The sequence below is a fragment of the Mobula birostris genome, chromosome 3 (assembly GCF_030028105.1).
Source record: "Mobula birostris isolate sMobBir1 chromosome 3, sMobBir1.hap1, whole genome shotgun sequence".
Classification (NCBI taxonomy): Eukaryota; Metazoa; Chordata; class Chondrichthyes; order Myliobatiformes; family Myliobatidae; genus Mobula; species Mobula birostris.
The window spans coordinates 36119120-36146793 of record NC_092372.1 but is presented as its reverse complement, the minus strand read 5'-3'; the positions used below and the strand labels follow the sequence as shown (position 1 = coordinate 36146793).

The following is a 27674-nucleotide window of genomic DNA, read 5'->3' as shown; positions in this document are numbered from 1 at the left end:
GTTAATTCTTCATCATTCGTCATTCCCTCCTACAATTTAAAGTGGTACATAGGGCTCATATGTCCAAAGACAAGCTTTCTCATTTTATTGCAGATATATCTTCTTATTGTGACAGATGTAATAATGGAGAAGCTTCATTAATTCATATGTTTGGTCATGTTCGAGCCTTGAAAAATATTGGAAAGATGTATTCCAAACTTTCTCTGTACTTTTTAAAGTTAATTTTAAGCCCAATCCTTTGACTGCCTTATTTGGTATTGTTGAGGAAAGAGCTAGAATTTTGGAGCCTTCTCACTTGCGGGTACTGGGTTTTATTGTTCTTATGGCTAGGAGGGTGATATTGCTTAAATGGAAGGAGGTTGCACCCCCCACACATGCTCAATGGTTATGCGATGTTATGTCACGTTTAAATTTAGAGAAGATTCGTTGTTCGATTTCTGATTCTAATCAAGATTTTCAAACGTTATGGGGTCCCTTTCTGAACTATTTTGAAAATCTTTGAATTGTTACTGTTATTAAAATATAGATCTGGGCTATTATTATAAAACATTACATGGTAAAGTACTCTTTTTTTTGTTTTTTTTTTATCAACCAGCTTTGTCTTGGTAGTGGGTGTAGATTTTTTAAAATAATATAATTAACCATATTATTGTATTTCATAATTCAATTTATTTTATTAGATTGATCATAAATATGGGATACTGTGGATTGTATCAGTGTGATTTACATATAGTGCATTATGTGCTACCTTATTTTGATTTATAATAAGTATCCTTCTGAATTCTGTATTTATGCATATGAAATTTAATAGGTCTTATAAAAATATTGGAAAAAGAAAGAAAGGAAAACCGAAACATGTCAAGGGTAAAATAGTGATAAATGAAAATGCCACACCCAAGTTTTACAAAGCCCATCCAGTTCCTTTTACCATCCTTGATAAAACAGCCAGTGAGCTGGATCACATGGAGGCCGAAGAAATTCTTTCCAAGGTTGAGTGAAGCCCACCAGTGGTCCCAGTAGCCAGAAAGATGAGTCCATCGGGATTTTTGGCAATTTTAAGGTAACTATTAACCCAGTACTGAAAGTAGATTAATACCCTCTGCCCAGGATAAAGGTCATCTTTCAGGAGGGAAACTCTTCAGCAAGGAGGACTTAGTTGAGGCCTACCTACAGATGGAGATGAAAGAAGAGTCCAAAGTGTTTCTCACCATAAACACTCACAAAGGCCTTTATCACTTGGATTATCAATAGACTTATGTCTGGAGTAGCATCTGTACCAGGTGCTGCAAGTCTGCCCAGGCACTCAGTGTTACTTGGAAGACATCATTATTAACGTGAGGATGACAAGGAACATCTCCAAAATCTCAAGACGGTGTTAAAAAGATTAGAAGATTATGAGCTCAGAGCGCAACGCAACAAGTGTGAATTCTTTAAACCAAGCATCACTTACTGTGGTCACACTATTGACACACAAGAATTACACAAGTGTGCTAAGAAGATTAAAGCAGTGGTGGATGCCCCAAGGCCAAAAAAGTGTCCCAGTTGTGGTCCTTTTTACAATTTGTCAATTACTATAACTGGTTCCTGTCAAACCTGGCTATTATGCTCCATCCCTTAAACTCTTTACAACAGATCAGGAAGAAAAGGCAAATGCACAAAGCAGTGCAAGGCGGCTTTCCAAAAGACAGTGGGAGAGAGTTGACCCTCATTACTATCATCAACCACTGATGTCTCAAAAATGTACAAAAGAGGACAATCCTCTTGATGTATTCTCCCTAATGCAAATCCAAAGTCTCCCTATTACGGCAGAGATATTCCAAAGCAAAACCAGAGGAGACCCCACACTGTCTCAGGTCAACATGGCAACCCAAAATGATTGGGATGTGCAACAGAAATTCCAGTTCTCCTATTTTTACCAGTGTCACATTGAACTTGCCCTTGACAGGGATTGCCATATGTGAGTATTGAGAGCTGTACCATCCAAGCTGAGAGCTAAAGTGTTGAAAGAACCACATCCTGGTCATCTGGCATGGTCAAAATGAAAGCATTGTCTTGAAGCTTTGTATGGTGGCCTGGAACAGATCAGCAGATCGAGCAACTTGCCATGCACTGTTCGGGATGCCAATGCCTCCAGAAGATGACAAGAGCAGTGCCTCTCCATCCCTGGAAATGGCCTGCATTGCACTGGCAGAGGATTCATGTGGATTTCGCTGGACATTCATGCGCACAAGTTTCTTGGTAATAGTGGACGCAGCTACAAAGTGGCCAGAAGTATTTCCTATAGACCCCACTACAACCTCGCACACTGTTGATGTGTTGAGAAGCCTCTTCTCAAGGACTGGTGTCCAGAACACTTAGTCCGTGACAATTGGCCACACTTTGTGTCATAACAGTTCCAGTCATTCCTGAAAATGAATGGAATAAGACATATTACATCTGTACCGTATCACCCGGCTACAAATGGCTTGGTGGAAAGGTTTGTCCAGAGTCTAGAGAATACACTGTGAGCAATGTCAGCAAAGCACACTGACACTGAATCAGAAGCTCACCATTTTCCTTCTTGCATATTGCAATTCAGCACAATCTATGCTCTTCCTGGGTTGTCCCTTGTGCTCATGTTTGGATCTCCTCAAACCCCCAATCTCGGAATGAGTACACAGAACAAACAGCTGAAACACACTGGGAGATTTGATGTTTCACTCCTGGAGAAGCAGTCCTGGTGAAAGACCACAGAGGTGATCAAAAATGGGTACTCTGAAAGATTAAGTATAGAACTGGACCACTCTCCTACAAAGTGGAGATTACATCTGATGTCATCTGGACACGACACATTGATCAATTAAGAAGAGCAGAGTCAATTGTTGGAGAAGAAAGAAGGCCAGAGCTGTCAGAACCACTTCGTACAGTCCCAGAGTCAATTCTTACAATCCCCACTGAGGAGATCCCAGAACCTGAGATTGTTTCATAGTCGTTAAGTCTCATCTGCCAAGCAGCGTGGCTCCCTGCTCCTTGTCAGGAAAGAAGTTATCCCACAAGAGTACAGAATCCTCCATAGTGATTAAATCTTTTGGTAACATAAAATTAAATGGGCAATTCACGCACATACATACATACTGTAAATTGAACTGGAGTTTATAGCTATGCAGGGAGTAGTGTAGAGTTTTTAATATATCAGTAATATTGTAAGTGTTCTAACCTGCCTTTAAAACCCCTGGGTCTCCCCCTCCTTCCTTTTCTCCTATGATCCACTCTCCTCTCCTATCAGATTACTTCTTCTCCAGCCTTTGACTTTTCCCACCTACTTGGCTTCACCTACTACCTTCCAGCTAGCCCTCCCCCCCACTCCACCATTTTATTCAGACATCTCCCCCCTTCCTTCTCTGTCCTGAAGGAAGTCTTGGCCTGAAACAGTGATTGTCCATTCACTTCCCTGGATGCGTATGACCTGCTGAGTTCCTCCAGAATTTTGTGTGTGTTGCTTTGTAAATACATGGTTTGATTAAGAATTCTCCATTCATTTACACAACCATGTCATATTTGAGCACCTAACTAAAGAGAAGAAACTAAGTACATATACATGCATCCCAGCTCCCATGTTTTACTTGCAATTAGTTTTTGGAGTTGTAACGCTAACTCAAACTTTCCCTTTTTGAGATCCATGAACATGTCACCTCAGCTTGTATGGAATTCCCATTTAATTTCCTCATTACACCTTACAATAAATGCTTGATTTTCACATTTCTGTGACATAGCCTACAGTGTTAGAAAGTCGTAAAAACAAAGACTATTAAACAGCTCAGCAGCACTTTTGCATTATCAACATAACAGATTCTCAGCCAAAGAAGCATGTGCTTCTATTTGTGAAGATCTTGAAACTATGCTATGGGATTCTGAGAAACAAACATACCTTCTTCAAGTGAACCCTCAAATTATTTGTAAGACTGTTGCTTTCTGAACCTGTAAATACAGTCACTTCAGATTCGGCCTCTTACCTCTTTTCCACCCATGGCTTCAAACATCTTTTCCAGCTGAACTCTGAGCTGCTGTACATTGTTCATCAGAATGCAAGGCTGTTGGCAAAAAAAAAATAGGAGTTATGTTCAATTGCATCAGACTCTTTCTTTAAATTAGTATCAAAGCTACATTCAATTTTATGCAATAACAAATAATCTGGCTACATTTAGCATCAGTTCTTAAAAGGAAAAAAAAGGTTCAATTTTGGATATCTCTCTCTCAGAATAAACAATTAGTTTTCTTTAATTCTGTTCAGGAAAACAGAAAGCTAAGAATAAAGCTAAAGTATACTTTTCTCTGATAACAAATGTAAACTTAGTATATTCATTCTGACAACACTAGAATCATTACTGCAAGATTCACTGAATCATTATGACATAGATGTCTATTTGGGCCAACATGTTCATGCTGGCATCCTTTGGAGTGATCCAGGATCCAGTCAGTACCAATCTGCTGCTCTTTTTTTCATATATAGCATTGCAAGTTATTTCCACTACCCTTAATAGCAGGGTATTCCAGATTTTAACATGAATGTTTTTCTCTTGTACCCCTGTATGTTTCTGTCAATATTTCAAAGCTGTGTCCCAGATCTTTGAACTATCTGCTACTGGAAACTATTTCTCTCCAGTTATCCATCTAAACTTTAAATTACTCATGAACGTATCAATCAATTTTCTTTGCTCCAGGACCTCAGCTGACCTTAGTAAATCATTTCTATCTCTCTAGGGTGTTCATATCCTTCATAAATTACGGTAACCAAAAATAAGTGTAATACTCTTATATATAAATTAAAAGTTCATCATAATCTTCTTGCTCTTGTACTCCAAGCAAGAAGCCCAGGATACATTATGCTTTACCACCTGCTCTCTCAACTTATCCTCCCACTTTCCAAAGATTTATGCACAAGTACATCCTGGTTCCTCTATCCCTGCACACATGTCAGAACTGTGCCATGTTAGTTCATCCTATCTCTCCTCTTGAGAAACACATTAATCACAAATTTCTTTATTAATCTGCCAGCCTAAGTATTCTATCAGTATGCAGCAAATCTTTTCACTGTTTACTACATTTTCATGTTTTGAATCAGAAAATGTAATTTTATGTTGCATGCTCACATTTGATTTAGCAACGTATACTTAAAAATGCAAGCACTGGCCTCTTGTGAGCCTACCGTCTAATTCTCCAGTCTGAAAAACAACCGTTTACCTCAGCTCTGGCATTAAGCCTGTCTTTTCCATGCTCCCAGTGACTTTTCCATTACTGGGGAATTAATTTTACTGAAAGTGGTCTAAATTGAATAGATGTAGTACAAGAACAATAACCCCTCTAGTTAAACATCCCAACATGATTCACTGGTATTTTGTCAAACAAAATATAACACCAAGCCACCAGTTGACATGAGAACATTCACAAAGTTTGTGATAAAAGGGGATGATATTGAGATACATCAAAGAGAGAAAGAAAGGGGACAAACTCTATGTAGATCACAGAAATTAAAGGCATGGCCAGTGGTGGAGCAATGAATTTTAGGATGATCAAGAGGTGAGAACTGGAAGATGCAGAGATTTTGGACATTTGTGGAAATGGAAATAGGCAAGAGTATAAAGGTATCTGAAAACAAGGATTCAGAATTTTACAATACAGGTGATGCATAAACAGAAGACAATATAGGTGTGGAAGCTCATGGCCATTACTGTAATAAGAACACAAACTTCAATACTTTGAATGACCTCAAGTATTGAGGTATTAAAGGCAGAGATGAGAGTTTCAGGAGATGAACTGTACTGGAATGGAATCTGGTGATGTTACATAACTGGTATAGATATGTGGCCTGAAACTCACCCTGAAGTCAAGCTGTGGTAAAGGGAAGGAGTCGGTAAAATGCCACAAATGTCAGTAATGGAATAATTTTATTTCTCACTATTTCTTTAAAATCTGAAGTTGATTTATAAAATTGCAGGGATCTGAGAAAATGTGACCAACTAGCTTGAATTCATAGGAATTTCCTGCACAAAAAGTCATTCAGCCCATTGTGCCCAATTTTCTGGGAGGTTCCTGGCCTAATAAAGCTGTGGGCTGAAATGCCATTGGATACACTCACCTTTAAAAGCTGAATGTACATTGTAGTATGATGTACTGTTCTGCACATTGCCAATAATTGAAAAATTACTAACTTCAACAAAATATGCTCTGTTCATAGCTCTTTATCTGTTATATAGCTTTTAAGCAACAACAGTGAAGAGCCTACAGATACTGTAATTTCTCAATAATATTTAGTTAACCTGGCCCAAAAAAATCATACACTTGAAATACATAAAAGTGTGGCTGTGGATAAATTATTATAAAATCCTATCTTCAAAATAATTTGTAAATATAATGTTAATTATAACAAACTCTGTAGAAACTGGATGTTCATATGTTTAGGAGACATTTAAAGACTTGTGGAGTTGCTGCTGCAAGTGTTAAATCTGAAACTATACATAGTAAGTATTCAAGTGAAGAAAATATGTTTACCAATGTTTCCTTGGAACAGTACGACTTAAAGTTCTTTAGGAGAATATCCGCATACTGTAGCAAAACTTTGCTAATGGTCTGTTAGAGAGAGAAAACACACGTGAAAGTCCATTTCATTTGCAGCTGTTGATAACATTTAATTTATTTAAAAAGAAGAACACTGCAGCCAGTTGAGTCTTGATTTTAATCAAAGTGCTTTGCTCTTCTTGCTACTAGGTTGGCCTGATAAGGATACCATAATGGTTCCACAGCTTAAAATTGCAAATAGCCCTCAATGATATGCTTGAAATATGCTTGGAAATAGTCACTCTGTCCTCTGGGTTGGTGCCCTCATCCTGTTCAAAACACATGGGAAAGTGGTGGGTTAGGACAGCAAGTTGCTATATTCTGTTTTACTGGTTTCCCAACCCACTTCAGCTAAGTGGGAAGGGAAACAACCTGAACTTCACTCAGAGAAGCAGGGAACCAATGGTTTACCAGCAAATAGTCTGTCTCATTATATTCAAACCACATTCGTGCAAACTTAACAATATTTTTTAATTTAAATGCTATGGATTAAAAGACACTCAATTTGCATAAGCTCCAGGACAGAAAATGTGATGAGCTCTTGCACTAAAAATTCTAAGAAACCTTGAAATAATCACGAGAATGCACTGTAATAAATTGGATGTAGAACAGATTTTTCTACAGTGTTTTTGTGTGTAGTCCAAAAAAAATAAAAGAATAAATGCAAAGAATGCATTGAAAATAATGTTCATACCTTTGCAAACCTTCTCATGTAATGAGCAACAATCACTGGATCGGGACACTCGAGTTTCTTAATAATCTCAAAGCTCTGATTTAATTGTGTGAAAACATCCACCACCGAGCAAGAGAATAAAGCATGTTCAGATGTTTGCTGGAACTGACATAGAAAAGATAAATTCAGTTAAAAATGTTGGAATATACAAAACTGATACAGTAAGAGAATTCAAGTACTGAGAATAGAAGCCATGTTTTTTTAACACAAAAAATTGACAATTCTTGTTAAGAATGCTTCAATATTTCATTGTTAAAAACTGTAATTTTGTTTATTGTTCAGAACATCAAAACAAGCTTCCTTTCTCTATAATTCATAGTTAATTCTTAATAATGGTGTCACTGATAACTTTCGCATTTACTCAACAGCCCTGGAAAAAATTCTGGTCCTTCATTTGCAGGAGTTGTAATTTCAAATTCAATTGTATAATTGTCACAGGAATATCATTTCTGAAATATTTTGCAAGATAACCTTTTTTCACAATCTGCGAAATCCTTAGACAAAGGGAAATCTTTAATTAAATTCTGAATTTGACTCAATAGATTAATGACAGTGTTCATAGTTCAAAAATATGGCCTCCCACATTAATCTATCAACATATCCTGTTAACTTTTTCTCCATTAACTTTTAAAAAATTCTTCCATGCAATGCACCCCAATCACTCTTTACGTAGTCAGTTCATTCCCATTCTCAAAACAAGAAAATAATATAACAGAATTCAAAGTTCAAAGTAAATTTATTATCAAAGTAGCTACGTGTCACTATATGCTACTCTGAGATTCATTTTCTTCTTGGTACTCACAGTAGAACAAAAAATATAATGGAATCAATGAAAAGCTGCGCACAGACCAAGACTGACAACCAACGTGCAAAAGAAGACAGACAATGCAAACAATCCAATAAATAACTGCAAACAGGAGTTGTGGAATGTTTGAAAGTGAGACACTAGGTGTGGAATCAGTTCAGTGTTGAGCTGAGTGGTTATCATATTGGTTTAGAACCTTGATGATTGAAGGGTAGTAACTGTTCCTGAACCTGGTGTGCGGGACCTAGGGCTCACACCACCAGGATGTGATTTAGTTCATTACCAGCAACACACACAAAATGTCAGGGAAACTCAGCAAGTCGGGCAGCATTTATGGAGGGGAATAAACAGTCGAAATTTCAGTCCAAGACCCTGATGAAATGTCGACTGTTTATTTGCCTGCACAGATGCAGTCTGGTTTGCTGAGTTCCTCCTGCATTTCATGTGTGTTGCTCAAGATTTACAGCATCTACAGAATTTTTTGTGTCAATTTATTAAGAGCTTTTACTTGTAATTCCTATTTCAAAACTCACCTTCGACTGGATTTAAGGCAAAATTAGGAAAGAAACTAGTTGCGGGGAATGAGTTCCCAAAAAAGGATCAATTTGTAAGGTAGGAACTGCCAAATAAGGAATTCCATAAGACCATGAGGCATAGGGGCAGAATTAGGCTATTCGGCCCATCAAGTCTGCTCTGCCATTCCATCATGACTGATTTATTATTCCTCTCAACCCCATTCTCCAGCCTTTTCTCTGTAACCTTTGAAGTCTTGATCAATCAAGAACCTATCAACCTCCACCTTAAATATACCCAATGACTTGGTCAGCAAAGCATCTGTGGCAGTGAATTCTACAGATTCACCACCTTCTGGTTAAAGAAACTTTCCTCATCTCTGTTCTAAACAGATCTCCCTATATTCTGAGGCTGTGCCCTCTGGTCCTAGACTGACTTACTATAGCAGGGGTAGGCAATCTTAAGCACAAATGATTTTCTAGCATGCGTTATTCATTAATTTGAGGCAAAACATATCTAGGTGTATTTAAATGGATAATTCCCATAGTTCAAGTTTTTTATGGCATTTATCTGGCCCACCGTCCGCTCATTAATACGCGATCCGGCCCACAGAGGCAAAAAGGTTGCCGACCCCTGCACTATAGGAATTATCCTCTCCATAATCACTCTATCTAGGGCAGAAACAGAAGCTGCTATATAAAAAAAAATCTCGTAGGCATTCTACAAATTGTTTCTCTTGGGATCCAGCACCAATCTACCTGTATACTGAAATCCCCCATGACTATTGCTGCATTAACCTTTTTACATGTATTTTCTAGCTCCCATTGTAACTTGTAGCCAGGCCTGTGTATAAATTCCATCAGGTCTTTTTACCCTGATGGCCACAGGGGTACGCTGCACTGGTTGACTATTCCCTTTCCCTCTCCTGACTGTCACCTAGGTACCTGCCTCCTGCAACTTAGGGGTGACTACCTCCTTGTAGCTCCTATCACCTCCTCAATTTCCCATATGAGCCAAAGGTCATCCAGCTGCAGCTCCAGTTTCTTAACATGGGAAACTGAAGGTCTCCCAAAGTTCCCACATTTCACACAAGGAACATTCAACTAACTCTGGATCCATTCTCAGCGCACTAGATATGTACTAGCAGAAAGCAAAATTACTAGAAACTTACTTAGAACCTCTGCCAGTGCTTGCCCAAGTTTGTTGAGCCACACTATCCTAATACTTTCCACTCACATAATGGCCACAACTTCAAGTTTGTACATTAATTTTTTAACTTAACTTGATGTTTAGGATTCAGAAAACTTCATTTGCAGATGAAGCCGAATTTGGAAGAACAATATAGTCAGAATGGTAACCCAAAAATTACAAAATCATTTTTGCAAAATTACAGTAAGGGTAAACTTAATTTTACTAATTACAAATAAATGACATTCTTTATAAATGGCATTGAATTACTGTAGGATAAATTTCAGAACCTATGTGCCTTCAGAGACTTCGCATTCTATTAACGTGGAGTAACTCAGTCAAATAGGTTAAATATAAGTCAGACTAAACAATGGAACATTCCAGTAATACTCTTACTGAACCAGACTGAATATATTATGTCTTGTTCCAGTTGTCAAAACGTTCAAACTTTGAAGATGGTGCAGAAAAAAAATTTAATAAAAATCATTATTGCTATAAATTTCAATTAAGACTGTTCTCTGTTTTTTATAAGCCAGCCAACCTTTAGTATACGACAATATGCTGTCTACTACACCACGAGATTTTATTATTCATGGTCTAAACATGTCTCAACACGGTAGAGTATCTGAATACATACCCCATCCTTTTTATCTCTCTCAAGAGCTCCGTGTAGAAATTCTAGTGAGACTTCCTCATTCTCATCCAACCACTGCATTACGAATTGTTCAAACCACCTATGTAAGACCAAGTATATTCAAAATTCAAATAAACTTCTAAAGAACACGTAAAAGAGTCAGATACTTTGAAATGATGCATTTTAAAATATGGAGCACATATGCATTTGAATTATGTTCTAACATATTTAAATTAACTCAACAGTAAAGCATTTCAAACCTCGCAGCACAGCAGTTTTAATGGCTCAGCATACTTACGCTGGATATTCAGGTATCGTCCCTTTGATTGCTGGAAGATCTCGGACATATTCATTGTACAGCCATTTCACTTTGAAGTGTAAATTCATGTAGTCTGCACTTTTACAGAGTCTGTGCTTCTCATGTTCTGAAGAATCAAAACATTAAACTAATTAATATAAAATGTTAATTCTTGCTACTTCTTTTTCCACTCACAATGCCTGACCTGCTAACTGTTTGCAACATCTTCTGTTTTTATCCAAGAGTAATTTAGATGAACATTCACTTTGCTCCCTCTTTAGTTACACAAAATTAAAGGTATAGTCTGACCAGGATCCAAATACATGACACAAGATATCTTTACTCTTGTACTCAAACTTTTTGCAATGAAGGACCACATAACTCTTATTTTCCTATTCTGAACACCAAATCGTTCGAACATTGATCATATTAAAAATATTCACATTCTTATTTGTTCAACCTAAACAGATGACCTTATTTTCCTAGGTCCTTCTTACTTAGCTTGCTCATCTATATCTCTCTGAAGCCTCTGAACATCCTCCACTTCAGCCACAGTGGCATTGGGATTTGAATCATCAGCAAACTTGGATACATTATATTTAGTCCAATTCACTAATATGGCTGCTTGATATATAAACTCAATTGGACTATTCACAAAAATACTGTGGTTACCAGAGGAGGCCAAAGGCATGGCATCCTGTAGTGAGTGATTCATCTCCTGACATCCAACACACAACTCTGAGGTGAATTCCTCAACACAGGATACTCTGCAGCTGCTGGATCTGTGCAGCTCCAAAAACAACCTAAAAACTCAATTTCATTCAGAACAAAGCAGCCCACATTGACTCATGGAACGTGGTAAGAGGCCACTTGCACCACCATATCATTGTCAACCATCAAATGCACATTAATATTCAAACACACATTAATATCAATTCCATTCCATTTGTTCAAAGTTCAAGGTAAATTTTATTATCAAAGTAGATATATGCCACCATACACAACCTTGATATTCATTTTATTGTGGACGTACTCAGCAAATCTATAGAATAGTAACTATAAATAGGATCAGAATGGCAGGAGGTGACTAGTGGGGTACCATAGGATTCAGTGCTGGGACCACAGCTATTTATAATATACATTAATGATTTAGATGAAGGGATTAAAAGCAACATTAGCAAATTTGCAGGTGACACAAAGCTGGGTGGCAGTGTGAAATGGGCGGAGGATGTTGAGATAATGCAGGATGACTTGGACAGGTTGGGTGAGTGGGTAGATGCATGGCAGATGCAGTTTAATGTGGATAAATGTAAGGTTATCCACTTTGGAAGTTATCCACTAAGGAAGGCAGATTACTATTTAAATGGTGTCAAGTTAGGAAAAGGGGAAGTACAACGAGATCTAGGTGTCCTTGTTCATCAGTCACTGAAAGTAAGCATGCAGGTACAGCAGGCAGTGAAGAAAGCTAATGGCATGTTGGCCTTCATAACAAGGGGAGTTGAGTACAGGAGCAAAGAGGTCCTTCTGCAGTTGTACAGGGCCCTGGTGAGACCACACCTGGAGTATTGTGTACAGTTTTGGTCTCCAAATTTGAGGAAGGACATTCTTGCTATTGAGGGAGTGCAGCGGAGGTTCGCGAGGTTAATTCCTGGGATGGCGGGACTGTCATATGTTGAAAGATTGGAGCAACTGGGCTTGTATACACTGGAATTTAGAAGGATGAGAGGGGATCTGATTGAAACATGTAAGATTATTGAGGGGTTGGCCACGCTAGAGGCAGGAAACATGTTCCTGATGTTGGGAGAGTCCAGAACCAGAGGCCACAATTTGGGAATAAGGGGTAGACCATTTAGAACGGAGTTGAGGAAAAACTTTTTCACCCAGAGAGTTGTGGATCTGTGGAATGCTCTACCTCAGAAGGCAGTGGAGGTCAATTCTCCGGATTTTTTCAAGAAAGAGTTAGATAGAGCTCTTAATGATAGCGGAGTCAAGCAATATGGGGAGAAGGCAGGAATGGGGTACAGGTTGTGGATGATCAGCCATGATCACAGTGAATGGCAGTGCTGGCTCGAAGGGCCAAATGGCCTACTCCTGCACCTATTGTCTATTGATCAATGAAAGATCAACCAGAGTGCAGAAGACAACAAACTGTGCAAATGCAAATATAAATAAATAGTGATAGATAACGAGGACATGAGTTGAAGAGTCCCTGAAAGTGAGATCATTGGTTGTGGGAACATTACAATGATGTGGTAAGTGATGTTGAGTGTAGTTACCCCTTCTGTTGAAGGGTCCAAGGCCGGGGCCCTTGGGCTGGAGGCCCTGATGGGCCCTTGCCGACACTGTAAAATGCTGCTGTACCAAGCAAAAAAAAAGGCAAGAACAAGAGTAAAGGTCGTACTAGTCTAAATATCAAAGCTGTGGACCAAGACATTGGTTTAGTACAACACGTAGGCTATAAACTTACAGGCCTTAAGAGGGAGGACAGAAAGTAATGCAGATTCTTAGTTTGAAGGACAGCATCTAAAGCACTCAAAAATTGACCTAGGCTTAGTTGGCTTAGTAAAGTTATGAGGGAGACGCAGTATGATCTACCCAATCTTAAATCTTTATTTAGCTATTGCTGCACATACCATAGGCCTTATTTCTCAAACAATGCTAAAGCATTTTTATCTAGGTATTTTTCTCAACTATGTGCTCTGAGAAAGTAAAATGGAAATGAGAGGCAAAAAGGCCAAGAGAGATGGCACTATGGCAAACTAGGAAACTTGACAATACTCCAACAATCATTTTGAAAAATGAGATCTAGCACATACCAACCTATTGCTGTGCTATGTGGCTTGCAGAGTAAAGACCACTTACTACTTACTAGGTTTGTAAACAGTCAACTATTAGCCTATTGCAACAAAAACAGGAACAGCACTGACACACAAGCCTAGATATTTACAAAGCCAGAGGCTTGCTTTTTAAAATTAGAGCCTAGTTCTTCTGGATTTCTTCGCAGCAAAGTCCTTGATCAGATCTCTAAAATCCAGTTTCCGAACAAGATCACTTTCAAGTGACGTCAGAGTAAGATGATTCAGCCTGTCCTGTCCCATTGTGGATCTGAGCCTGTTCTTCACAAGCTTGAGCTTGGAGAAAGATCGCATTTGTGACAGGAAGAGTCAGGTAAAGCCTCAAAGCAATGCTTACGTTTGGGAAGATGACCTGCAAGATGACCTGTGTTTGAAGTGAAATTTGGGGAAAAATGTCTCTGCTGTTTGTATACTTGTTCCGAAGCTTTGATATCCACATTCTTATTCTGGCAGGACTCTGGCCCTTTCTTAGCCCAGTACGCTCGGACTGAATCATCTAACGTTTCCTTTCCCCAGCGAGCAGGATTAGTGCTGTAAGGATCCCCAGCAGCGGTAACGTTAACATTAATGGAGGCCCGACTTGGTTGTTCGGAGGCCTCTGTGGTTGGGAATCCCAAAGTCATTCTCTCTGCCTCTTCAACGTTAGCTGCTGACTGTGGCAAGGACGGTGGTCCTGTGTTTACGCTGGTGCTAGCGCTAGCTGTTGAACAAGTCTCCATTTGTCCACCGGTCTCAGACTGTGACAAGAGCAATGGTACTGCTGCATCATCGAGAACAGGTTTAAAAAATTCTGTCAATTTCAATGTCTTTTTTAATGCTTCTTTCTCACGGTCCTCTTTTTCTTGTTTCTTTTTTCTTTTCTGTGCTTCACTCTCGTATTTTTTTTTTGTCCGCCATGATGATAACTACCTATTTTGGGCCCCTCTGCAGCTCTGGCCCCTGGGCTGCAGCCCAGCCTAGCCCTGCCTAAAGTCCAGCCCTGGAAGGGCCTGATGGTTGTGGGGTAGTAACTGTTTTTAAACCTGGCGGTGCGAGTCCTGAGGCTCTCGTACTTTCGACCTGATGGTGGCAGCCAGAAGAGAGCATGACCTGGGCGGTGGAGTCCCTGATGATAGATGCTCAGTGATTGGTGGGGCGGGGGGCTTTATGTGTGATGTACTGGGCTGAATCCACTGCTTTTTGTAGGATTTTCTGCTCAATAGCATTGTTGGTTCCACACCAGGCTGGGAAGCACCAATATACTCTCCACTACATATCTATAGAAGCTTGTCAAAGTTTCAGATGTCATGCCGAATCTCCACAAACTCCTAAGGAAGTAGAGGCACTGCTGTGCATTCCTTGCAATTGCATTTACATGCTGGGCCCAGGACAAGTCCACTGAAATAGTAACACCCAGGAATTTAAAGCTACTAATCCTTTCCAACCCTGATCCTCTGATGAGGATTGACTCATGGACCTCTGGTTTCCCTCTCCTGAAATCTATAATCAGTTCCTTGGTTTTCACATTCCACCGCATATCAGCACACTTTGAGCAATTCACTGTGGCGAATCAATGGACCAAATTCCCTGTTGCTTTCAATTGTACACAGTGAAATACCAGCAATTACAGGGATAAATTATGCCAATTCCTCTGCTAAATCTGTGCTGGTATCACTGTTGATCACTTGAAATTATGACCCTATCTTTCATAGGACCTCTTTAACACTCTGTACAATAACTGTAGAAGAATAATCTAAACTTTCTTTGTTGAAGACCCATAATTACTAATATATACCTGACTTAATGAAAGAAAATCTATAAGCAGAAATAGATTTAGATAACTGAATAGATGGCTTTGTTGCCAAGTTTGCAAATGATATGAAGATTGGTGGAAGGGCAGATAGTGTTCAGGAAGCAGGTAGTCTGCAGAATGACTTAGACAGATTAGGAGAATGGGTAAGAAAGTGGCAAATGAAATACAGTGTTGGAAAATGCTTGGTCATGCACTTGGCAATAGAAATAAATGTGCAGACTTTTTTCTGAATGGGGAGAAAATCCAAAAATCTGAGATACAAAGGGACTTGGGAGTCATTGTGCAGAACACCCTAAAGGTTAACTTGCAGGTAGAATTGGTGGTGATGAAGGCAAATGCAATGTTAGAATCCTTTCAAGAGGAGGGGTTTAGAACGTTTTTTTTTAAGGAATATATGGGTCGGCACAACATTGAGGGCCAAAGGGTCTGTACTGTGCTGTAGTATTCTAGTGTCTAGTGTCTAGGTTTAGAATATAAGAGCAGGGATGCAATGCTGAGGTTTTGAAAGGCACTGGTGAGGCCTCACTTTGAGTATTGTGAACAGTTTTGGGCTCCTCATCTAAGAAAAGATGTGCTGGCATTGGAGAGGATCCAGAGGCGGTTCACTAGGGTGATTCCAGGAATGAAAGGGTTATCATACAAAGAACACTTACTGGCTCCGGGTCTGTACTTACTGGAGTTTAGAACGATAAGGGGGATCTCATTGAAACCTTTCAAATGTTAAAAGGCTTAGACAGAGAAGATGTGGAAAGGATGCTTCTCATGGGAGAGTGTAGGACAAGAGGGCACAGTTTCAGGATAGAGGGGCACCCATTTAAAACAGAGATGTGGAGAAACTTCTTTAGCCAGAGGGTGGTGAATTTGTGGAATTTGTTACCATAGGCAGTTGTGGAGGCCAGGGCATTGGGTGTATTTAAGGCAGAAATTGATAGGTTCTTGATTGGACACAGCATCAAAAGGTTACAGGGAGAAGGCTGGGAACTGGGGTTGAGGAGGGGGAGAAAAGGATCAGCCATGGCAGAGCAGACTCAATGGGCCAGATGGCCTAATTTTGCTCCTATGTCTTATGGTCTTATAACAATTTATCTTGTTAAACTAATATTTTTAAAAATACTAATACGTGTAAATATATATTTATTCCGATTTAAGTATATAGAAAAGAAAAAGTTCAAGTTACTTTATTAAGAAAGGAAGGGGCATTACAGAATCAGACTAAAATAGCATTCATTAACAACACTGAGAGTACTGGATGAATGCACAGAATTTGTTGAAATATTTACCAGTGCCAACAAGTAAGAGGTAGTACCAAGACTGAGACCATCTGTCACTGCCATATCCCGCTTCCCTCTGCTCAGCAAGTGCAATCTGCCCCAAGGCTTTGCTCTAGCTTGGAATTTACAACTCTGTAATTCAGCTGCATGATGTGTGTGTTTTTAAGAGCTTTGAAATTGATTTGTGGGTAACGAATACATGAGTAATGTCATATTCAACGTCCAGTTGTTGGCTCTTCTCTCAACATGGATATGCATTAGAAAATAGGCTTTAAATGTAGGGAAATGAACTGCATCAGCAATATTTAAATGATTATTAATCTTTTGTTGGTTTGCAAGGCAGTGATTTACAGCTGAGCATCCTCATTCCATAGGAAAGAAAAATGCAGCACCAGCTATCGAGGTAAATGTGCATGAGTACTGAGCTCCAATTCCATATTATGAGCACCTGTGTACTTACCACACTGTCTCCACAGGAGGAGAACACAAAAGACATTCGTGACTTTCCAGAAGAGCCTGACAGAGGGCAGAAGGGCCAATCTGAGAACTATGCACCTCCATTAAAAGTACAAGGGGCAATGCATAAGAAGCGACAGAGATTACCCTTCCTTAAAGGTGATGGACGTTTGTTACTCCGATTTTCTAGGCCGGCCCCTGAGCATTCTGGACAGTGGTGGCTGATGCACGTCAGCTTGCATTTTCCCGTTTACTGCCATGAAAGCAGTGTCAGTAGTGACCTTTCTAGGATGGTACTTTCCAAAAGGTTCAGTGAATTAAAAATTGTAATTAGATGGCACTTTAGGTACCACATGAGCCTAGAGTTCTTCCTACTTTGCAAAGCCACACGTTGCCCCAATATAGTTGCAGTATGATCTCAAAGAAAAGTGCTAGAAAATTGTTTCAAGAAGCTGATACCATACTTTCATTCTTGAGTCTCTGTAGCAGATAATTTTTGAAGCAACCTATGAGAGACAAGGGCCATATCTCTACCTTTGGCAACTTACTCTAGTCTGAGTTCCTAGTTCTAGTGGAGAGAACAATCACAATCAGAGGCATATCGGCAATGAGGAATCTATTAAGATCATCAAGGTGAGGAAGACAAGCATGTGTGTGGTTCTGTAAGCATGAAACAGCATTTAGGAACAGTTAAACAACGTGCCGTTATACAGTCTCTGACCACAGATGACTCAAAAGAAGATAATATAGCACAGCTAATTTCAGTTACTTCTCAACTGACTAAACAGATCGCTGAGCTTCAAAGTCAACTTGCTGTTCTACAAGATTCAAAACAGCAGAAGGTAAAGGGAAGCTCTAAGACAGCAAGTGATAAGCCACTAAAAGGAAAGGCAGACACAAAAGATAAACAAGAGTCCACAACAACCATTAACAAACAGCCAAGTGTAAAACTGAAATCTTGGTACTGTTTTAAACATGACGAAGATGGGCACATAGCCAGCTTTTGCTCCTATGAATCCAATCCTGCATTAGTAGCAGAAAAGATAAAACAGCTTGAAAAGAGACTGAGTGAGTGGGAATCACGTCATGGTACTCCTAAGCCTTGTTCTAAACTAGAAGCAGTTTCTGTTGTGGGACAAACGGGAACTGATGTTGACAAAGTATGTAGCAAAAGCTTCAAGATCTTGCCCAGGGAGACAAAGTCCCAGAAAGAGCGGGAACACATCTTGAAGTTTACTGAAAGTCATCTGGTGAACTCAGGTGATATGGTTGAAGTTAGCGCTGATATTGTGCATGTAATATGTGAGAGTTGTCTTATCCAACAGACAGAACCTGCCACAGATGTCGCCATTATATTTGTTAGATCCTTAACAATCCATTCAAGTGCTATAACTGACAATTATGCACAAGAATATCAGTGTGGGAGATTACCGGTTATTTCTCATCTTTCTGATGCTGAGATTACCGACTCCCAGTTGGCAGATCCTCTTATTAGGGAATCATCAAGCAGATGGAAACTAGAGAAAACCATCTCCTTCAGTGAGAATTGCAATCCCCAGACTACCCTACCTTCTCAGAGAATGGGATCATCCAGAGCTAAAAGATGGAATTCTGTACAGGAAAAGATTAACCAGAAATAAAACAACATATCAGCTTATTTTACCTGAGAAATTTCAATCTGAGGTACTTAAGAGTCTTCATGAAAACTTTGGTCACATGGGTATCGATCGTACCCTGGATTTAGTCAGAGACCAATTCTATTGGCCCAAGATGGCTGCTGATGTAGAGCACAAGATTAAAACAAGCAGTCAAGGCATAAGAAGAAAGACCTTGCCTGAGAAAGCTGCTCCGTCAGTGACTACTTAACCCTTGCAGCTGGTCTGCATGGACTTTCTTAGAATCGAATCAAAGTAACACAAAAGATGCGTTAGTAATAACTGACATTTCATAAAATATGCTTTGGCTATTCCTACACCTAACCAAAATGCCAAGATGGTTTCAAAGTGCCTATAGGAGCATTTCATCTTGCATTATGGCTATCCTGAGAGCCTACACAGCGATAGAGGGCCTGACTTTGAATCCCACTTGATTAAAGAATTGTGTGAGAGAGCTGGAAGTCAAAAAGTCAGAAACACACCATATTATCCCAGAGGAAACCCTGTCGAGAGGTTTAACAGGACCCTCTTAAATATGTTTTTACCCTGGAGATGAAAGATAAAAGTCGCTGGTGAGAATTTATGAAACCCCCCGCCCATGCTTATAATTGTACTAGGAACGAGATGAATGGCTTTAGACCATATGAATTGATGTTCAGACGACAACCCAGACTCCCAGTTGACTTAGCTTTCAGATTACCCTTGAAAGACAAACATGGTACATCACATTCTCGGTAGGTACAAAATTTGAAATCTCATCTTGAGGAAAGCTCCACAGGAGAACTCATAGAAAATGGCAGACCAAAGCAAGAACAGATATGGTAAACATGTGACAGCTTCAGAGTTGAAAGGAGGAGACCGAGTACTAGCAAGGAACAAATTTGCCAATAAATGGGAAGAAATAGTCTATGTAGTGGTGAGCCAAGCTGGTGATCTGCCCGTCTACAAGGTACGTCCTGACAACCAGTCTCAACCCATATGAACATTACATAGGGATATATTGCTCCCTTGTGGATTTCTTCCTTCTGAAGACAATGAACACGTTTCTCCAGTCCCTGTTCACAAGTACACAACTCACAGGAGTACAGTACTAAGGACAGCTGGTCGAAGAGGAAGAAAATCCAATTGACTCTGTAGAGGACGAGGATGAGGTTTTTTACCTCAAACCAAGACTTGACATTGTAGATGAATCTTCAAAGAGTTGAGAGACTGGTGAACAGTTATACAGAAGAACTGTGGGCTCCAACCCAAGCCGAAACCAGACATTTACAACCACTCCGGTTGCAGAGCCAGTGCTGGAATCCCAAAGAAATGCTAATTATTTCCCTAATGTAGAGTAATCCACTGTAGAAAATAACTTACTTGTCAGGCTTGAAGAAAACCCTGTGGAAGAAACAACAAATGAGGAAATGTATAATCAGTGTATCCCACCTAATGGCGGAAGTCTGGAAATTTCGTCAATCCCAAATGAGTCTGAGATTTGATAAGAAAAAGAGACACGTGATGAAGTGTTGACTAGAAAAGACACGACAAATGAAAATTCTCACAAAGAAGAGCCGGAACTCAGAAGGTCTTCTAGACACAGAGAAAAGCCTGGAACTCTTAACATATCCTGAGCTAGGAAATCCTTTAGTGACAATAGTTCAGTCTCTTTTCCAAGGTCTGAGTTCACTACTGCTGTCTCTTCCAGATTTCACATATGTTGAACACCCCAAACCCATTACAAATTCCATTAGTAGTGAGTATCTCTACCCTACTTACTAAAAAACCTCAGGGGGAAAGTCCTGGGAGAGAGACAATACCGATAAAAGATTTATTGAAGCTACAGCTAGAACAAGCAGCAGCTATAATAAGACAATATCAGCAGAGACAAGTGTCCAAAATCTCTACTGTGTAACCGGGAATTAGTTCTTTTAAATCATACCACAAAGGATTTGGTCAGTATTTTTTTGTGTAAGTATTGTGAATCGACTTTATGTGGATGATCAACTATTTCATCCAACGAACCAAGAAACAAGATGGCGAGCCACCCAAGATCAAAGAACCAGTACTTGAACGAAACGTGTAATGACGCAGAGGATTTAATACAGTTGGATGTTTAAGTTTATTTTCATTTGAAGTATCTGAATTTGATTTTCTGCAAGAACTGATTATTTTTGCAAAGAATTACTGAACAAGATATACTTTGTTTAAAAGTTGTGATGTTGGAGAATCGTCATGAAAGGAGTTTTAGCTGTACATACACACACACACACATATATATATATATATATATATATATATATATATATAATTTTTGAATTTGAATATGAATTTGTAGAGCTACTGAATGGAACTGAAACTGAAGTTAACCATAATAGTTGAGAATAGAAATTCAGTTAGTTTTCTAACTAACTAGGGATAAGTAAAAAGGCAAATGTTAGTCTGTAAACCTTTAAATAGGAAGTAACACTAGATCTAATTAGAGAAAATGGAGTAATAAAGGTTATCCTAATGAATCTTACAGATTCGGACTAAAAAGGAATTTGGTTTTTGTTTGATATCTGAAATTTGGAACCTAAACAGAATGTTGGAATTTTGAATTGTTCTTACTCATGTAAATATTTTGTATATATTGCTATTTTTTATAAACAAAACCTACCTCAAGAAGTGTGTGTTTTTTATTCACTGTCTCCTTCTGTTACCTAGAGCTTCTGATGGCCTACTAGCACCTAGTGTGATACTAAGTAATTTGATTTTCTCATAAAGAGTGCGTTGACCACTCAGATGAGATAAGACAAGTGCTACACAAGTGTTACAGACTGCTAACCAAACAGATCAATAGATGTCTGGATAATAAAACAATCAAGTAATGGAGATAGGACAGTTTTTGTGGTGGGTTTGCTATAACCCTGTAGAAAGTCAGAACAGGCTTGAGAAGCCGAATGGCCTGGCTCCTGTTTCTCTTTCATATTTTACTGTTGCTTCAACATTCTTTGAAAAAGATCTCACACATCATCACCATCTGCTGCCTGATATATATTCTGGTCATCATGAGACTAAGTTTTGCATACAGCACCATAAGATGAAGAGCAGAATCAAAGCCAAATGCATGGAAGATCCATTCTATTGCAGGACAAGTCTGTGACTTGCTGGATAAATAAAAATCAGCAAGATTTACCATTATGAAGGCACTAATGCCTGACACTTTGAATTAAACAGTAATTTCAGCATTTCTCCTTGATACTCAAAGGAAAAACATACTCTACTTGCCTCTTTTAATGCAGTCATAGCTATATTAAAAAGTATCTTGGTCAGCAAAAAGAAACTCACATACTTCACTTCATAATTACAGAAAAGCACATGCACTAAGGGTATGGAAATGACTAGCCACAGTGATTTTAATTTAGAAATTACTCTTAATATCTGTGCCTCAGTTAAAAGTTGGTTAAAGTCACAAAACCATCAAGGAAATGGCAAAAAGAGAGCATGTGCCACTACTCTACTGTACTGCTCACCACAATTGAGTCTGAACTGATTTCATTATGATTTTCTCCTTTCCACAAACACAAATGCCCCCAATATCAAGAGTGCTCTTTGGAGCAAGACAAGTTTTGTGAACTAAAGTAATCCTAGTTGACAATACAAGCCTTTCAAACCTGTATGCTCCGGTGCAATTGGAAAGGTATACAGTACACACATATACAAAATATCAGTGTTAATATAAACTAACAACTCACTGGTAGGTGCTGGGGATGTAGGTTAGGGAAATGTGTGCACCTATAATATGCACCAGTCACATCAAATATATTTAATGTGTGCAAATATAGAGTCTGTTGAAGTGCATTATCTATAGTTGTAAAATACATGAGAATATTTATTTTGATCTCAAACTATTCTGCAATTTACCAGTATTATTTTACCATACTTATGTGATATTAAGTGCAACAATATCGTATTTAAGAATGTTCGTAATAATTCAGCAGATAAAATTTATTTTCTAAGTTTTGCACTACTGCAGGAAAATAGTGCCTTGGCCTGAAACGTCAATTGGCTTCTCCACAGTTGCTGCCTGACCTACAGAATTCTGCCCACATTTTCTCTATGTTACTCAAGATTTCCAACATCTGCAGAATTGCTTCTGTCTTTAAAGTTTACTATTTTGTGGCCCTTTAATCTTACCATCAATTTTAGTAACTCAATGAAGTACAACTTAAATTCAGAGGTAATAATGATTTCTTCCCAGCCAAACACCTCAAAGTTGAAACTTATTATCAAAGTCAACGTACGTCAACATATACAACCCTGAGATTCATTTTCTTGTGGGCATACTCAATACATTCATAATAGAATAATAACCACAATAGAATCAATGAAAGACTGCACCAACTGGGCATTTAACTAGTGTGCAAAAGCCTACAAACTGTGCAAATACAAAGAGAAAGGAATAATAATAATAAATAAATAAGCAATAAATATCAAGAAAATGAGATGAAGAACCCTTGAAAGTGAGTCCACAGGTTATGGGAACATTTCAGTGATGGGGCAAGTGAAGTTATCCCTTTTGGTTCAAGAGCCTAATGGCTGAGGGGTAATAACTGTTCCTGAACCTGGTAATGAGAGCCCTGAGGCTCCTGTACCTTCTTCCTGGTGGTAGTAGTGAGAAGAGAACATGACCTGGACGGTGAAGGTCCTTGATGATGGATGCTGCTTTTGTGCAATAACACTTCTTGCAGATGTAATCAATGGTGAGGGGGGCTTTACCTGTAATGGACTGGTCCGTATCCACTATTTTTTGTAGGATTTTCCATTCAGGGGTAATCGTGTTCCCGTATCAAACTGAGGTGCAGCCAGGCAATATACTCACAACTTGCACAAGGAAGTATTGAGACCAAGGTCTTAAAGCTTATTGATTAGCTTTGAGGGGATGATAGTGTTGAATGTTGAGCTGTGGTCAACAAAGAGCATCCTAATGTATGCATCTTTGCTATCTAGATGTTCCAAGGTTGAACTAAGAGCCAATGAGATGGCATCTACTGTTGACCTGTTGCACCAGCAGATCCAAGTCTCTTCTCAGGCAGGAGCTGATACGTTTCATCACCAACCTCTCAAAGTACTTCATCACAGTGGATGTAAGTGCTGCAGGACGATAGTTATTAAGGCAGGTTACCATGTCACTCTCAGGCACTGATAGAACTGAAGACTGCTTGAAGCAGGTGGGTACCTCAGACTGTCAAAGTGGGAGGTTAAAGATCTCAGTCAACACTCCAGCCAGTTGATCAGCACAGGTCTTGGCCAGGTACCTCATCTGGGCTGGATGCTTTTTGTGGGTTCACCATCCTGAAGAATGCTCATATATCAGCCTCAGAGGCTAATTTCTGGCATAGTACTTAACTCAGGAAATTACTTGAAAGAATAGAACTCTGGTAATAACATCGGAACAAACAGTGATCAATCGGCATATAGCCAATCCCTGAAATATCAGTCATTGACTTTGGTATGTGATTTAATGCACTTCTCTTACATATGTTTAACTGCTCACAGATACAATGTATAAAAATAGCAATATCCTGTAACTAGCATGATGTCCCCATCTCTATGGCACATTCTACAATATCATTAATTTTCACATTGAATAAACATTTGCTGGAGAATTGCCATTGTAAAAATATAACACTAAATACAGATCAATTAATTGTAAGGACAAAACATCAGATAATTAATGGTCCAGAAGAGCACTTGCATTTCCTGATATCAGTTTTGAATTTTGTTAAATCTAATTTGTCATTCATGCTCTGTGAATTTTAATTTCCTTTGTGATCAGGTCTATTGTAACTTTGATGTTGCTCAGCATTTTCACTGTAGTGATATAATAAACTGTTATCTTCAATAATTAACTTCCTATCACTATTTTACAGTATTTGAAATGGGAATTACAATTGCAGCAACAATATATTAATTAAAATATTAATCAATGGAAATTGATTGCTTTTGTTTCAAAGTGGTGCAATAGATTCTCAACAGGAAACTGAAGCTTATACCCCAAGTTTGTTCAAAAATCCTGAGACTGTTTCACTCTTATAATAGCATATCTGTAATAAATAAGAAAATGCCCAATGCCCCTTCTCATTTATGCTTATTTCCTTACAGACACAGACATACCAATAATTACATTTCAAAAACAAGAACAATATGTGTTGACAGAACGGGTCCCCTGCAAGTTGCAACACTGGAGCTGAAAATTATGACTTTCAGCTTAATCTCAGAATCTTACATTGGACAAACACAATGACTGGGATATTAACAGAGGATCGCTCTCCAAACTGTGCAAATTCAGTTCTCTGTAGAATGCATCCTTTGATATTACCATCCAGTCAGGTAGACAACAAAGCAAGCTTTCAAGTGTTAACATCTAACATTTGCTATTATTTCAAATATCCAGTACTTTTCTACATTGTTCCAACATATTAAACAATCCAAGCCATAAGACCATAAGATACAGGAGCAGAATTAGGCCATTTGGCCCATCAAGTCTGCTCCATCATTTCATCATGGTTGATCCAATTTTCCTCTCAGCCCCAATCTCCTGCCTTCTCCCCATATTCTTTCATGCCCTAAAGGGCCTGCTAACATAGCATTTGCCTACCTCACCACAGACTCAATCTGCAAATTAGCCTTTAGGGAATCCTACACAAGGACTCCCAAGTCCCTTTGTGTCTCAGTTTTTTCTATTTTCTCTCCATTTAGAAAATAGTCAAATCCTCTCATTTCTTCTAACAATGGTCAATGGCTTTCTGGTGAGTGTTGCAGCTGGAAATTTCCTATGGAAATTAGATAGTCAGGGTATAAGTAGGTAAAGTCAAGGTAAATAAAAAAAAGATTTAAAATTACAAAGAAAATTATAAGAGAAATTAATCCTTTTATTTTGTTACTGCACCATACAATGGAACCACCATACCACTGCAAAACTACCTCAATCCAACCATTCAATCTAAACTGCATGTTTTAGAAATATAGAATGGAATTCTGTTTCGCCAAAACTTCTGAATACAGCAATAATGCAAAGCCATTTTGAATGGGAAATACCAACCATATTCAACCATCCATGTATCAGATATATGAAACTGTTCAAATGGCAAGTAGAGAAGGGCAATAAATACTTGTGACACCTACTGTATATTTCATGAATAAATAATAAGTTCAATATAGTTATCTCAAAATCTGGATAATGTCTGAAAAGCACCTGTAACTGTATCATTGTGCCAAGTGTTTTTGAGTTTAACACATACCTTCCATGGCATATTTCATATCCTGTGCAAATAGGTTCCACATGACTTCTGCACTTATCTTGCCTACATTAAGCTCTTGGGGAAATCTAAAATCAAGAAAAATTGGTGTTAAAGTTAGTCAGGGAAAGAAAATAGATATATAGCCAAAACATCTATCATATGCAACAAGTCTGATTCTTATGAACTGTTATCAGTGAAGCTGCTGAATGGATGGCAACCATTATCACTCTGCTGGTTCCCCAATATAATTTAGTGAAGGCAATCTTCCACTTCCATCCCTACAAGCATCAAAAATAAATCAGATAGCACCAAGGTTAACAAAAAGACACCTAGTGAAGTAATGTTGAAGAGGATTCACATTTGCTTTGTAAGAAATGCAAAAACAAGGCAGAAATCTCAATTTTACCAAGATGATTCTGTGAAGTATTTGCAACCCAGAGTAATTTGTTTGTTTGAACTCAGAATGCAGAGAAATTTGTTTGCTTGAACTAAGAACTTCATCATCCCTCCTAATCTCTCCACCTTCATGCAATCTGCAATCTTCTCTCGATCTCTGCAGTCTCCTGCCATCTTCTACCTTCCTCCTCTGACATCACCAACCCCTTCAATGTCTCTCTTCATGGCACCCAATACCTTGCAGCTTTTGTACTGTTCGAACAACAGGAAATACTGAATATCACACAATAGGACAGGCCCTTCACCCAGGATTTCTTTGACAAACATGATACCAAATTAAAGTAACCCTTTCTCTCTGCACTTGATCCATCTCTCTCTATTCCTTACATATTTCTGTGTCTATCTAAGAGGGTCTTGAACGTCACTATACTAACTGCATCCACCAACAACCATAGTAATGCACTCACCACACTCTGTGTTAAAAAAAACTTACCCCACACATCCCCTTTAAACATTCTCCCTCTCAACTTAAAGCTTTGTCCTCAAGTATTCAACATTTCCCAAAAAATTCTGGCTACCTAACCTATCTCTCTCATTTTATAAACATCTATCAGGTCTCCACTCTGCTTCCAATGCTCTAGAGAAAGCAATCTAAATGTAGTGTATATAAATTTCAGAAGGGCATTTGACAAGGTACCCCAAGCAAGGCTTATTGAGAAAGTAAAGAGGCATGGGATCCAAAGGGACATTGCTTTGTGGATCCAGAACTGGCTTGCCCACAGAAGGCAAACAGTGGTTGTAGACGGGTCATATTCTGCATAGAGGCCGGTGACCAGTGGTGTGCCTCAGGGATCTGTTCTGGGACCCCTAGTCTATATTATTTGTATAAATGACCTGGATGAGGAAGTGGAGGGATGGGTTAGTAAATTTTCTGATGACACAAAGGTTGGAGGTGTTGTGGATAGTGTGGAGGGCTGTCAGAGGTTACAGTGAGACATTGATAGGACACAAAACTGGGCTGAGAAGTGGCAGACTGAGTTCAACGCAGATGAGTGTGAGGTGGTTCATTTTGGCAGGTCAACTATGATGGCAGAATATAGTATTAATGGTAAGACTCTTGGCAGTGTGAAGGGTCAAAGGGATCTTGGGGTTCGAGTCTATAGGACACTCAAAGCTGTTATGCAGGTTCACTCTGTGGTTAAGAAGGCATACAGTG

At 38.9% G+C, this 27674-nt stretch overlaps 1 protein-coding gene across 3 annotated transcripts in view; it reads right to left on the bottom strand.

Moving 5' to 3' along the window:
• The window catches only part of LOC140194974 (protein unc-13 homolog B-like), a 520982-nt gene that overhangs the window by 59436 nt on the left and 433872 nt on the right, over nucleotides 1–27674 (bottom strand). For all 3 annotated transcript variants that reach the window (XM_072252479.1, XM_072252480.1, XM_072252481.1), the window contains exons 25-30: nucleotides 26063–26148; nucleotides 10766–10892; nucleotides 10471–10567; nucleotides 7289–7432; nucleotides 6529–6606; nucleotides 3993–4070 (exon numbers count right to left, since the gene is read on the bottom strand). In XM_072252479.1, the coding sequence (XP_072108580.1) occupies nucleotides 3993–4070; nucleotides 6529–6606; nucleotides 7289–7432; nucleotides 10471–10567; nucleotides 10766–10892; nucleotides 26063–26148 (610 nt within the window). The remainder of the gene's footprint in view (nucleotides 1–3992; nucleotides 4071–6528; nucleotides 6607–7288; nucleotides 7433–10470; nucleotides 10568–10765; nucleotides 10893–26062; nucleotides 26149–27674) is intronic.